General features: G+C 40.0%; 2 protein-coding genes across 6 annotated transcripts in view; both read right to left on the reverse strand.

Annotated features, from left to right (window-relative positions):
* Positions 1 to 6,028, reverse strand: part of LOC125885582 (LIM and calponin homology domains-containing protein 1-like) — a 33,971-nt gene extending 27,943 nt beyond the window's left edge. For all 5 annotated transcript variants that reach the window (XM_049571239.1, XM_049571238.1, XM_049571241.1 and 2 more), the window contains exon 1: positions 5,594 to 6,028. In XM_049571239.1, coding sequence (XP_049427196.1) covers positions 5,594 to 5,710 — 117 coding nt within the window. In that variant the 5' untranslated portion in view covers positions 5,711 to 6,028. The remainder of the gene's footprint in view (positions 1 to 5,593) is intronic.
* A 2,252-nt stretch (positions 6,029 to 8,280) lies between these two features.
* uchl1 (ubiquitin carboxyl-terminal esterase L1 (ubiquitin thiolesterase)) lies at positions 8,281 to 13,929 on the reverse strand. The gene is made up of 8 exons (XM_049571259.1): positions 13,794 to 13,929; positions 13,104 to 13,708; positions 12,235 to 12,376; positions 11,506 to 11,591; positions 10,864 to 10,911; positions 10,227 to 10,296; positions 10,088 to 10,146; positions 8,281 to 8,736 (listed from the first exon to the last, which is right to left on the reverse strand). Exons 2-8 carry the CDS (start codon positions 13,314 to 13,316, stop codon positions 8,653 to 8,655), a joined length of 702 nt encoding a protein of 233 aa, XP_049427216.1. The 5' UTR covers positions 13,317 to 13,708; positions 13,794 to 13,929; the 3' UTR covers positions 8,281 to 8,652.
* Positions 13,930 to 14,278: the final 349 nt, after the last annotated feature.

Below are 14,278 nucleotides of genomic sequence, written 5' to 3' on the forward strand. Positions count from 1 at the left end.
CCTTTCATACGTTTTCTTTTTTCTTTTGTGTGTGTTGCATTTTGTCTTTGTTGCTATTTTGTTTTGTTTACCTGTGTTGGTTGTTTTGTTGTTGATTGCTACAAATGATGTGCTGTCAAAAGGGTAGGTGTTATAAGCTGTAGCTTCAGCCTACACCTTTTTCGGACTGCAGAAGTGTCTAACTTATGTTAACTGTGCTATTCAAGTATCTGCCATTTTCTGTGAGAAGCTGTGACTTTATTTACATGAATTTCTAGATAAATATATGACGTTCTTATTTCTATTTGCAGACCGAAACAAATTCTAATTCTTAGAGTCTAGAAATACCTTCAGAGCAGCAGTAGGTGTGCTTAGCTCTGTGACTCAAATGTAATGTTGATGTATGGGAGGCACAAAGCAAACTGAATCATGCTGAAATGCCTTTGTGCTTCCAGTCAAGCCAGGAGATGGACAAGATGGAGAGGGTTAAAGGCCGACCGCTAAGAGAGGCTGGTGTTTTTGTTTTTTTTGCTGTGTTGCAGAAGCATTAGCTTTTTTATAATGTTATTATGTGCCGTAGGCATTCTGCACACTAATGGCCACGTGACATACGGAGGAGAAGAGAAGATAAAGAGGGAAAACAAACTGAAAGAGAAAGACAGAGAGATAAAGTCATAATCCAGATTGAGGATGGGTTTAATCTGGATCAGAGTAATTAACCAGAGTGACTAGAAAACATCAGACTCTTCAGCTGCTGACAATTGATATCATTTCAATACGAGGAACAAAAGTACTTCCTCCAAGCATACTTATTGTACTTTATATCTTCATGACAGTAAAATAAATTAGTAGTTCACTAAAATGGAATTTACAGTAAGTGTGGAAGGAGCATTAGTGTTATCACTGCATGATAATTTGATATTTTTCATTGCATGAAAATATACAAAATATGATATTCTACAATGACATTTTAACATACTTACATTTCACTCTGCGCTGTACATAAAAAATGTAGTTATACTAATTTAACATACTTAAGCTGGTATTTACTGTTATCAAATCTATCAAAACCTACAAAATTAGCATCCTAAATGTTGTATAGTTTAGTGTACTACTTTTTATTTTTTTTAGCTCAAAGTTGACACAACACAAACTCATATGCACAGTGCAAATCAGATCAGCCAATTATTCACGTTACGATGCAGCATTATTATCATTAACCTTTCTGCAAGTGCACAGTGTTCTAATGCTTTATATCAAACACAAGACAATATGTTTAGCTTTGTCTGTGGCAAACTATTATTCTGGCTTCAAAAAAACTTCAAGACTCACTGAGACACGAAAGACATCTCTGCCAACAGCAAGTCTGTGTCATCATTATTTCTCATTCTTTCATACAGCGTTTGATCCATGGAAAATCCCATGAATCCCTGCTCTCACACTCTCTCTCTCGTGCAGACACAGCTGGCTGTCTGTGACCATTGGAGTTAATCTGCCCAGGACAGACAGCTGTGACATCTGGCATGCACTCGCACACACACATACACACACACACACACACACACACACACACACACAAACACATTCTTTCATTTATTCCCTGTGTGACAGACCTTAACTCTCGCTATGTACCGAAGGCCGGTGACAGCAGAGGTTAACTGCTGTCACTAAAGTTAACTTTGTGTGTGTCTAAGCCTGTACAACTTTAACCTGCTCAATTTCACATCCAGTAGGTTTAAAGCACCTTCGACGGGGTGTATCGGCTTTGAGACAGCCTAATCCTGCCTTGTGTCGTTTATAAACAGATAGAAAGGTCTTGTCTGTGCCAGTCTTATTTCCTGCCCAGGTCAGGTGGTGATATATAGCCTACTGCTCTACTGCCCCCCTGGAAACAGTGACACCTGAGAGCCTTCCCATGTTATGTTCCCATAGTGACCAGTGTCACCCAACCGGGGCGTGTTTGAGGAGTGTGGGAGCAGTGTCATGCATAGCTGATTGGCATGTGTATGTGTGTGTGAATACACTTTGCATACTCTTACAGGCATGGCAAACACACACACACACACACACACACACACACACACACACACACACACACACAATCACAGGCTGAAATGCAGCACGGAGAGTAGGGTGGAATGGTTAACCCTGAATCATCCCCACCTGTGAGAGCAGTGAGCACATAAATACACCACTAGAAATAGAGTCAGCCTGACTGGTCTGAAAATAACTGGAGAATTAGGAGGCAGGAAGACGACAAACCGAGAGGAACGCCGAGCAAAGACGCCACAGGAGAGATTAGGACTTAGAGGCCAACTTTAACCCGGACAACACTGTTTGTGCACATGGCTGATGTAACACAGCGACCACTGGTACTTTTACGTGCTGACCAAGATTTGTTATTGCATTTTGGCATCAAAAACTGCCAAACATTGAAAGTTACAGTAGTTACAGATTTGTGACATTATGGATGCTTGTGTTAAAACAATAACTGATGCGCGGAGAGTTTTGCCATATTTTGTTAAAGGGACCAAAGGATAACCAGTTCTAACCACCAATAAGTAAAAAAAGTATGCTCAACACAATAAAGCACACTGCTGCTTTAAACTTTAAAGGTTATAGAAAGGTGCGCTATGTCTTTGAGATGTGCAAGAATTATTAAAAGCCTTGCTGATAACTTAATCCTTTAAACTGGAATATATTCAAGGCCTATGCAATCTTTTGTAATCCTTTTTCTGTGATTGAGAAGGGCACAAGGATGACTTGTGAGAGTGAGACACATCCAACCTCAACATCCTTCACTGAAGGGATAACTGCAAGTTTGGTGGAAATGATCTACACATATTAATATCTCTAAAGCCACCTAAATAGGCCACTGCTCTCCAAAGACAGAAGATTTTTTTTTTCATTAATGCTGATCATTTTGATTTTCTTGCACTGTATGTGGGGCGCTGACACATCTGAACTGGGTGGACGGGGAGACGAATGATCCACTCCTGTGGCCTCTGAAATACTAAAAGTAATCAAGGCGGAAAGATGCATCCCTGAGGGAACCATCTAATCTTGATGGGCAGACAGACAGACAGACAGACAGCATCCAGTTTGTGTCCTGACTCCTGACCCGAAGTTGGAAACCACTGCAATAAAATTTAGCAAAATTCTCGAATCTCGAATTGGATTTCAGTTTTACGATGGACTGATTCAGAGGCTTTTAAAAATACTTTAGTGGGCTGTTAGCTGTTAAACTGAAATCTAACTTCTCCTTGGTTAAGACATATTTGTTTTATAATACATTTTAAGTCTGTTTCGTAGGTTTGTTTGTGTGCTTTGTTTTGGATGATTTTAATCTGTCTTGCCTGTTTTAACCAGTGGTATGATGTAACTTAGTACAGTTATTCAAGTACTGTACTTAACTACAATTTTGGGGCACTTGTACTTCATTTTAGAGGATTTCCATTTCTTGTTACTTTATACTTCACTATGGTTTGGAGGCAAATACTTGACTTTGTATATCATCACATTTATTTTGACAGCTTTAGATACCAGCTTTTTGCAGATTTAGAATACAAAATTCAATCAACTAATGCATTGATGCAATGATGTATCATTATAGATTAGGCTAACTGGCAGTACATAAAGTAGGTAGAATTAGCCCCACCTTTAGTGATGCTTACACCATTAATGCATTAATAATTATAATTCAGCAATAAAAAAAAATATTTTGAAATGGACCATTCTGCATAATAAATACTTTTAGTTTTGGTATCTAACTGAGCAGTGTTAAGATTTAGGGGGTTTTAGTGGCACATAGTGGTGAGGACATTACAACCAGCTGAAATGTGTCCCGGTTAGGATTCCTTCAGTGTTTATTGTTGAGGAGGCTTCTTTCTGGGAGCCACATTATCCGTAGAAGTATCTTCCTCTCCAAAACAAATGGACCCAGGGATTTTAACTGTTAAAACATGGAATTAATAAGTTCTATGTTAAAAAAAGTTTTTCAGACGTTGCTTGTTGGACTTGGGACTGCTTGCGACAATGGTGGACGTGAAAATGGCCTAGAGCAGTGGTCCCCAGGTGGTCCAGCAACAGGGTCCAAGTTTCTCCTTAGTTATTAACTCAAAGTCCAAACAGTTTAATATATTCAGCGTCATACTTGCATTTGGCCATGTTGTCAAGCTAGTTTGCTGTCTCTGTTAAGTAGCTGTCCATTAGTTACTCAATCTACAGCAAGAAATGTGCCAGAAATTCACTGTACTTCAAAATTATGTTGCTTTTTTGGTTTGCTTTTTTTTTTTTTTAACAAACATGACATGTTCACGAGTCATTTGTGGTCCACTCAGAATGGACCAGTAACCCACTGTTGGACCACATCCTACCAGTTGGGAAGCCCTGATCTAGCGCCAGTGTTTGGTTTGTCTGTTTTAGGCTACTGTAGAAACATGGTGGTGCAACATGGTGGTTTTTGTAGAAAAGAGCTCACTGTTAACAGATATAAACAGTTCATTTTAGAGTAACGAACACACAATTCTTATTTTTAGGTAATTATACACTAAAGAAAATATACATTTATATTCCATCTCTGCCAATATAGCCCCCTAAATCCTACACACTGGACCTTTAAAGTATATTTTGAAGGTAATACTTCTCTTTTACTTCAGTGAAGTTTTGAAGGCAGGGCTTGGTTTTAATCTTAAAGGGTTTTAATCACAACAGTTGTAACTGTGTGCCAGGACAGGAAGTTTCCAGTCTTGTATTTATCCTCAGATTGGTCAAATAAATCTAGCTATCCATGTCCTTCTCTATCTACCTACCACAGGCTGTAGTAACTGTCCTGTGTCTAAAACAAACTGCACAGATTGTAGGGGTCCTGTGGAAACGCAGCCAAGTACTGAAGTTAAAGCCAAAACTTTTACATAATAGCTCACTTTGTTGTACCTCCAGTCCTTTATATCCCAAATCTGAGATTCTAGTTGGCAGGTAGGCTCGGTAGGCTGAAGCGGGGACAGCAAGAAATAGGTCATAACGCAGCTCCACGGGCAAAATCATGATTCACCACTCAGGCTTATGAAGAGAGGCGTTTTTTATCCGAGCAGATGATCGTGAAGCGGTGCAGCAAACCACACATGATAATCTCATCCGATGCGATCAACGGTTGGTACTGTATAGCATCTCGTGCGTGAACGCTGGCCCGGTTTCATTGCCATGGCAACCGGAATCCCCTCGCGCCTGAAGAAGGGGGCGTTTCTCCTGCTAGCTAATAAAACACATCACTGATAGGCTGCTAAACAAACGGAAAATAAACGGCTGCTCTGTGGCGTTTACTGCCATGTTTGAGGTGTATTTTCTCGCTCTGTCGGTGTTTAAAGTCCACATAGTGTTGGTGCGTGTGTTAAATAACATGAAGAGCCTCACATGTGTGAAAACTTTTGACACATATGTTCGTCCTGACACGCAGCGGAGCCGTTGTCCCACACGGTAACCCGACACTGCATCGTCCCCACAACAGGTGACGATGCACCGGTGCTGTATGTATTTATATCCCCCAGTATGCCCCGTTTCTGTCCCCCTTGTGGTGTAGCAGCAGGCCCCTGAGCCTCCCTGAGCGGTCACTTACCTCTATCCATTTCTGTGCCTCCAGACAGGCTGGTTCGGGATGGTGCGACCCTGACAGCTCCGGCTCGTCCCGCGGCGAAGCCTCCGGGTTATCTCGACCTGCTGTGGGGCTAGCCATCTCCGGGCAGGCCGTTTACCGAGGACCACAGAGTGAGTGAGTGTGTACCGGACGGTGATACGTGATATGTGATAGGATGTGTTGGTGGTGCTCCCCTCCCCGCTCTGTCAGCCTGTTATCCTCCTCCTCGCTTTCTACCGTCAAACGCCCCGCAACTCCAGCTCTGGTTCTCTGGTGCTCAACCGCAGGTCCTGCTCAAAGTGTGGCACGGAGGTGGAGAGAAAAGCTCGCGACCCCGACACTGCAACACGAGCTAGGGCGCTAAAAATAATGATTCTTGTACGCAGCCGAACTGCGCGAGGCTGCTGCCGCGCATTTTAGGACACGTGAACGCGCAGGCAGGAATCTATGCGGGGGAGGTCGAGAGAGATGGACAGAGATAGAGGAGAGGAAGAGAGGGGGGAATTACAAAATATGTCCCGTTATGTGGCTGCACAGTTATTTGTTTGAGGAGATCTGCTTCATGCTGATGCTACCTGAGCATTTGAAAGTCCACTGGCTTTAAAAATGCGGAGCTATTTCGCAAGAAAATGTCAAAAAGTCGAGGTTTAAGTGACTGTTTGAGTCCATTAAACACAACTATGTTAAGGAATATGCAAAATTTAATCACAATATTACCTGAAATAATAAAGCTGTCAAAACTAACTTTAGCTACAGGGCCCAAAGGCCCTTGAGAGTCTAAGGGCCCCTGGGTAGATGCTAGCTTTTCCTGTCCTGTAACCAACCCTGTGAGCGATAAATTGAAATGAAATGAACAAATAAAATGTTGCAGGCTTGTTGATGCATGGTGAAATGCTTCTGAGCCTTTGTCTGTAGGGGAGAAGTGTCATTGCAAAGCCCATTTGTGACCCGTGATAAATGTAGGTTATATCTCATATATGTAATTAAATCCAACAAACTGACACATAGTTGTATACTTAATAATATAAAATGGAGCTGCCATGTACACAGTAGTATGTGCTTTGTACCCTGTGGGTCATTAAAGGCAACGAGATATGATTTATTATTTCTCTGGTGGAGAAATCTTTGCCGACATTAAACTACTTACATTAGAAATACAATATGAAAAAGTGCAACTTCTTCACTGTATAATATTAACTCCCCCGTGATGCTAAAAGCCCCAAAAGAGGTCTCACTGCCCTCAATAACAGCCTTGCCTTTAAGTGGCTAAAATAAGATGTATATGCCCCATTTAAAAAAACAAGATAGCTTTTCAGTTTTCCTTTACAGTCACTGAGTGTGTTACACAGCACAAAATCAATAGCACCATAAACTCTTACAAACTGCATTTCACACACTTAACAAAGACTGGTGGTAATCAGTAACATCCTAAGTAATCAGTGATGTAGATAATAGTTGTGTACACAGTGTCATGGCCTTTAGTGTTAGGTGAAAATGTGACCTTTTTAATAAGGTCAGACCTCTATTTTCTTACCAGATCACCTGAATGAAGAGGTGAAGCTCTCACCTAGTGAAAGACACAACCAGAGGATACTTGTAAAGCTATATTACCTCCCATGGTCTTTGATATTATTTTGTCTGTTGGGATTAAGACTTAACTACCATATATATTTGTGCCTCAATATTCAGAGAGGTCTTTTTCAGAATCCTGTCACTAAGGTTAATATCCTGTGTATCGCATTTTGTCTGTTCTTTTGCAGCACAGAACAGTGTTGTGTCAGCATTTATAGTGATGAGTTAACTGACCAGACAAACAGTCCTCCTCCTCCTGCTTCACCCCTTTGCAGCTGAGCAATAGCCAACACTGGTAAGGATGAGCGTCAAGCTGTGAGGGCAGTAGGACATTAACCACTTCATCACCTTATGCGACAAAAGTATGAATGGGTGTCTGCTAAAATGTAGACTGGCGACTGGGGGAGGTCAGTTAAGGGCAACAGATTACTGGGTTTTAAAGGAAGAGCTAGAGACACATTTAACTTTAATGGTTGCTTTATTGAATTCCCACAGCTGCATCACCGACAGAACTACAGCAACATAGTATTTGGAAAGTGCAGAAAGGTAAACAATTGGTGCACAGCCTAAACACACAGTACTATCACCCTGCAATGCACGACGACAACTCAACATAGAGTAGCACTTTGTTATGATGGTCCCAATCATTTTGTATTTTATGTGTTTAAACTTGCACAGTAACAGTGTATTTGACTATTTGTAGATTTTTAAGGGAAAACACATTTTTCAAATAAAGTGCCAACAATTGTATTAATTTTTGAACACATAGGTAAACTACTGCGATCCACCACTACAAACTTCTCAAAGACAACCTCAGTTTCTGAGAGAAATGTCACCCAAGAATACCACTCAAAAGGTTGCGTGCAATTTCCGAACAATGGTTAAATTATTCCTACGGATACATTTGGGCTGTTCTGAGGAATGTCAGATCCTTATAAACGCAACCACACAGCAACTAAAGGCTTTCAGAGAAACAGGAAAAACATTTCTCCATACAAGTTTTCCGCCTTTTCCTTCTCACTCGTCTTTGTTCTATTTATTGGCACAAAAGGTATTTAAGCATCTTCTGAGTTTGACACCGATCCACCACTGACTACATATAAAAAAAAAAAACTTGCAGAAAAAGACAAATACACATATGCACACAAGCAGTGGTGAGATCTGACCTCATGTTTTACAATTCTCATTGCTAAATGATAGCACACAAAAAAAGTTTGGGACAAGCTTATAGCAGTTAGTGTCAGCAGAACAAAAGGGTTTGATAGTGTGTTTTGTGTGTACATGTGCTAAAGAATGCTTTGTTCATGAGATGAAAGTACAGTATGTGGCAACAATATGTGCTTTATAGTGCATAGTGTCTGCAGATGTGTGTGTTCACAGGTTGTTCTGGGTGCCTGATGACTGTGTTTGCCTTGTGAATGCTCCAGGACATTTTGGTTTACAATTTGGTTGTGCGTCCTACTGAACATCTAACTGTGACAGAGAGCCACTGCAGAGAAGCGGACCTCGCCTTGCTCTCTCTCCATGAAGCCACGGCACACTTTGGATGCATCCTGGGCACGTATGAAAGGAGAAAAAAGTTTAATCTTCAGTAAAATCTGTATGTAATTTAAAATAATATATTTTTTAATCGTTTAAGTTACTTGTGCTCCACTATACATAAGCTATAAAAACTGAACTTTTTAACTGCACTACTGACATCTGAGACTACTAGCCACAAAGGAAAGACTGTCCTACAGATGGAGCAATTTTCAAATATCCGAGGACATGTTACTGTTAATATTTATATACTCCCCGATAGGCTGTATAACCAGGTTGGGCAGTTGTTAAAACAAGAATGACAATCAAGGCCTCTCTTGTGTAAAATTCAACTTAATTAACAATAAAATACAAAAGTAAAAAAACAGTAATATAAAAGTTGCATTCAACAAATAACTCTTCATACTTTAATATGAGGCTTGACGTCAAGAATGTGCTTATAATCATATAGCTTATAATTGTATTTTAGATTTTTAAGGCTTTTTTTTAAAAAACTCATTAGACCACACCAGCTTAGTAAAATGAATTCCTCTTAATGCTTATCTTAACCAAATTACACATTTTGTAGAAAAAGTTGTGTATATAATTTCATTGATATTTTGATAGCAGTTTTTGTTCAAAACTGTAAGTAATTCATTAAATAATAACATTTTATTTTGCTAATATTGTCCACCCATATGCTCTAGTAGAATTGTGAATGCAGGTCTTAAAATTCAGTATTTATCTGTGTAGGTTTCTTTGGTTTTACTTTAGGATTTAAGTAGTCCTGCTTCCATTAAATGACATCCAATAAATCATCAAAACATTTAATGCTACAGTTCAATCCCTAAAGCATGTAGCGCCCTCTTGTGGTAGTCTGATGACAGTCCAAAAGGCTCTGAGTTGAGCACGGACATGACTCTCACTAACTTCTTTGGCATGTTTTTAAACTGGAACTAAATACACTTTGTTTTCCTGCTTTATCTGTCAGTTTCATTATGCTTTTTCTAAACAGCTTATTTTTTTTATTCATCTAATATTTAACAAACAGACCTGACTTACAGGGCTTCAGGAGTGGCAGTTCAAATGTAAGGTGAAACATAACATTGCTTTAATTCCAACTTATGATTTTTGTAGACATGGACGTCAGTTTACTAGTCTTCTTTACAGTCCCCACTTTTTTATGATTCCTACTGGAGATTTGAGAGTGTGCATTAGCCAAGTTTATTGATTGAATCAAGACACTAGGGAACAGCCACTCCCTATTCCAGTTTAATACCATGACTCATCACAAACCATGTGGAGAAAAGAACTTGGCTCACAATTATATTTCAATAAATACAGAATTCACACAAATTGTTAAAGAATGACCACAGTTTTACCTACCGTAATGAATGACTCGTCTTTGGTAGCTCCGTGCTTCACTGGTCCATTAATTCTCCCATCTTACAGACAAATAAGATAATTAGCAATCCAAAAAGTGAAGCCACACACAGTAATGCACACAATGAGTTGATTTGCTTACCCAGTTCATAAAGTTGTCCATCCGCATTGACAAAGGCAATAAAGTGGAAGTTGATTTTGTCGGCTTCCGGCTGTGAAAGTTGAGATAGGAGGAATTAATATTCAGAGTGAATATTTTGAGACAAAAAGGGCTTCAGAAAAGACTAGTACTGCAGCGCAACTTGTTGCCATCAACACCACATTTAGTTTAAATTCACATCTTATCTCTCTCTAATACCCCCTTCAGACCAACAGTGATGAGAGGTCAAACCCACATCAGGGTCATTGGGGTCTAATAGGGGCTGTCTTTCATGATCCTCCTCTCAACCAGGGTTGGATGGAGGTTGGACGTTGCATGGCTAAGGTTACCTGGTGTTGCTACCAGGAACAGAAATTGATTCAATAATACTGATGCTCACCAAAAAGAAAGAGAGCAAGCTCATATATGGGCCACCAAGAGACAGAGTGTGAATAAGGACAGACACAGAGGTAAAACTAAATCATGCAACTCTCAAGTCGGTTAAGTGTATGGAAAACACTGCAACAAGGAGGGTGTCAGCTGTCTCATATGAATGATTCCAATGTATCATATGCACATCTACTGCCTGAAAGGGGTAAAATATGTTAACCACTAGCAGCTGGTATTGCTGATATCTTACCCTACACTGGCCCTGGGCTGCAACATCATTGTGAGCCTCACAGATTGCCTGGAGAAGCAAAATTCAGAACATGTAAGTTTAATATTGATAAAAAAGTACATTGTCCTCTGTAAAACAAACATGCAGAGATGTCTCTACCAGAAACACTGCAAATCAGACTTGTAACTTAGAAATGAAGCAAAGGTTTGAGGTTTTAAAGGCACATATTGCCAATAGTACATTCTGTAATAATATTGAGAACATTTAGCTGTAAAGGGCTCTTTGGAGTGACAAAGATTTAGCAGTGTCTGGCGCCCCCAAGTGGTGAAACGAAACATGTAAGTTATGTAATACTAACAGAAATATAAAAAAATATGAGTATTCTTTGGGTTTATTTTGTTTTTAAAATGTAGCAAATGCCATTTGGTCTTTTTTATTGATTAGTCATTCTACTTTAAATACATACTAAACATTTTCTATATAGCTTCTATTTTTATATAAGCCAGTAACCATACACTGCCTCCGATCATTAGCTCATAGGCAATGAAATCTCACTGGTACAATAAAAGAAACCTTAGCCTCTGCTGATCAGGTTCCAACTTTATGTAACAGCTGAATCTCCAACAGAAGAACATAAAGCAGCTTCAACAGTGTTTATCTTACCTGGTTCTTCTCCAGATGTTTGGCACGCTCATCAGGAGACATGTTTGTAGTCTCCTCTAGAAACTTCTTCAGGGCAGAGTCACTATCTGAGAAGACCACAAGCAGCATCAAAAGTTGATCATGAATAAATACACCATTCATTCACATTAAAATATCCAAACTATACCAACCAACCCCAATATCAAAATCTGCTCCACCAAATAACTGTATCGCCAATTATAATTTCTTAATTAAAAGAAAGAAAATTATTGTTAGTGCCATTAATTCTGCTTAATTTTCCTCATTCTACTTACTTTAAATGCACTTAATTTCGCTACCCAGGATAACTGAGCAAATATTTTGGAACATTCTGGTTTTTATAACCTACAGACCTAACCCCTATGTGTCTATATATCTGAATGTAAACGTTATGAGAGGTTGGGCCTATGTCACTGTCCATAATGAAGCTGCCGGATTTTACTTCACAAATTTCAGGGCTTTTGATTGTTAACTTCATCAAAATCTGCAAGTCTGGCATTTTCCTACACTGAAAACCAACTAAAACTACATTAAAATGAATGTGAATGATGAAAGAAAGATATCTCTGCACTCTGAAAGAAACTGCTGAGTCACTGATACTGACAAACAGCTATATGCTCTTTAATAAATAACTATTTACTTATATCAATATTAGTAAATGTACTGTTATGTATTTATTTTGGTACTAGTGCTTATATGATCTGCACTCACCAAATTTCAGTTTGCTTTGGTTGTTGGCCACAGCATGCAGCAGGGCGATGGTGCCACAGGAATTGACTGCTGTCTGCTTCAGGAAATAAACCTCAGAGCCTCCTGTAACCTTGTCTGCCTGCTGCTTTCTGAAAGACTCATGCTGCCGTACACACAGACAGATAGAGCATGGTCATGGTCATGCAGCCAGTTATGCCACTTGAAATGCGCATGTGGAAACACCAATAAGCAGAACAATAGAAAAAATGTTGGCATCTGTTAGCTGAGTCATTTATGAAGCAAAAACACAAATACATATAGTTACAGCTTCTCCAATAGAAACATTTACTGCTTTTCTATATATATTAATGTAAAATAAATATCAAAGATATTCAATTTACAATAATCAGAACACACTAGGTATTTTAAGACATCATCTTGACCTCTGGGAGACTGCAATGGCCATTTGTACACAATAATCTTTTGTAGACAAACTGATAATTTCATTAACTGGAGAAAACAATGGATAATTAAATTGATTATTAGTTTAGTATTTCGACTGTTGGCCCTAGGGATTTGGTCTGGCTCCCAGGATCACAATAAAAGCCCATCTGAGAATGGTAGTCTGGAGTTCAATGTCTAGGTTTGATTAATGTCTAGGATGATTAGACTTCATACTGAGGAAAATAAATTTAGCATCTGCTGATTCATTTCCTCGCTACCATCCCAGTCTCCCCCTTTTCTACCCATCACATAACATCACCTCTCTTTCTCAATCCATCCATGCCCTCCCCGCACCTCAGCCTCACCCCACCCTGTGCAGCCTGTATCAGTTGCTCACCCCACCCTTCCCTTCCAGGAAGTAGCCTTCATCGTCACCTCGTTATTACCTGTTGTGTCAATGGGAAGAGCAGCATCAAGGCACAGCATGGTTTCGGGACGGCGGACAGTTGCTCACTCTCCAGCCCCAGCACATCAACGAAGCGCCAGTCCTCACCCACGCCTAGCTTGCTCATCATCTGGAACACGCAGCCAGGGAAATAAACACAACACGATGATTTTAATGGTCGAAAAACAGCTGAGGTTTCAGAGACGACATACATAAATGAAACCCTCTGAGAGTGTTCAAAGATGCTGCGTTGTGCTGGTCCAGGCAGACCACACCCTTTAGCCTAGACACTGGGGACAGCGCTGGGGATGATGCTGCCGCTAATTAAAACCAAATAGACGCTTCTTCTGTCTGTTGTCGCATCCTTTAGATATTAACTGACACTTTATTACCGATACAAGTCATTATAGCAGTATCATCTTCGTATTAACGACTGTGACGTTAGCGACGTGGTGGTTTGGTGCCGTTTTAACGGTCGTCTGAGTTTACGTTTTCACTGCCGTTTTAACTAGCCAGCGAAAACTTACCTGACAGTTGAATCAAACAGTTACCAATGCGTCGCCATTGCTAAACGTTTAACCGTTAGCTACTCACCTTGTTCAGCATCTGAAACGACACAAACAGAGGCCACAGGTTAGTTTGTTGTCTAGAAAACACGCCGCAAGTTAACAAAACAGTTATTTCTCCCCACCTCGGGGTTGATTTCCATCGGGGTCCACGCCATTTTTGCAATGTTTTCGGTTTCACTTCGGAATCTGTGTCCACTTGCTTTCTTTGCTCCTGCAGCTGTCAGTTGAAGTTACAGAGCGTACCCGTACTTCAAGCTGCCGGTCGTACCACTTACCGGCAGACAGGGGGGTGAGCTCAGATCAAATAACCGGTGGGGTACGTATTTAAAAGGCCTACTGAGAAATATCAGAGTGATTTTAAACGCTGGGTATTTCTAGCTACAGGTTTAGCATGCAATGACATCCTAGAACGAGATTTATTCTTATATGGAAATATATTTAAGATTAATCACACCGCTAAAATGTGTGAGATGACTCTGGTAAAATCTTTCTAGAAAGGAAGGTGTGACATATTAATCATTTCCATAGATCACTACCTATCATCAATGGTTCTGGCTAATGTGTCAATTAACCTCTGGACTCACAGTTTATGTAGAATCCAAGGCAG

Source organism: Epinephelus fuscoguttatus, linkage group LG3 (genome assembly GCF_011397635.1).
Source record: "Epinephelus fuscoguttatus linkage group LG3, E.fuscoguttatus.final_Chr_v1".
Lineage (NCBI taxonomy): Eukaryota > Metazoa > Chordata > Actinopteri > Perciformes > Serranidae > Epinephelus > Epinephelus fuscoguttatus.

Bases quoted from the DNA above. Each gene is read 5' to 3' on its own strand.
- uchl1 (XM_049571259.1), bottom strand. From the start codon at position 13,316: ATGTATGTCGTCTCTGAAACCTCAGCTGTTTTTCGACCATTAAAATCA. The intron at 12,377-13,103 runs GTAATAACGAGG...TGTGTACGGCAG, and splicing joins TCTTCCCATTGACACAACAG to CATGAGTCTTTCAGAAAGCA. The intron at 8,737-10,087 runs GTAGGTAAAACT...ATACGTGCCCAG, and splicing joins AAGACGAGTCATTCATTACG to GATGCATCCAAAGTGTGCCG.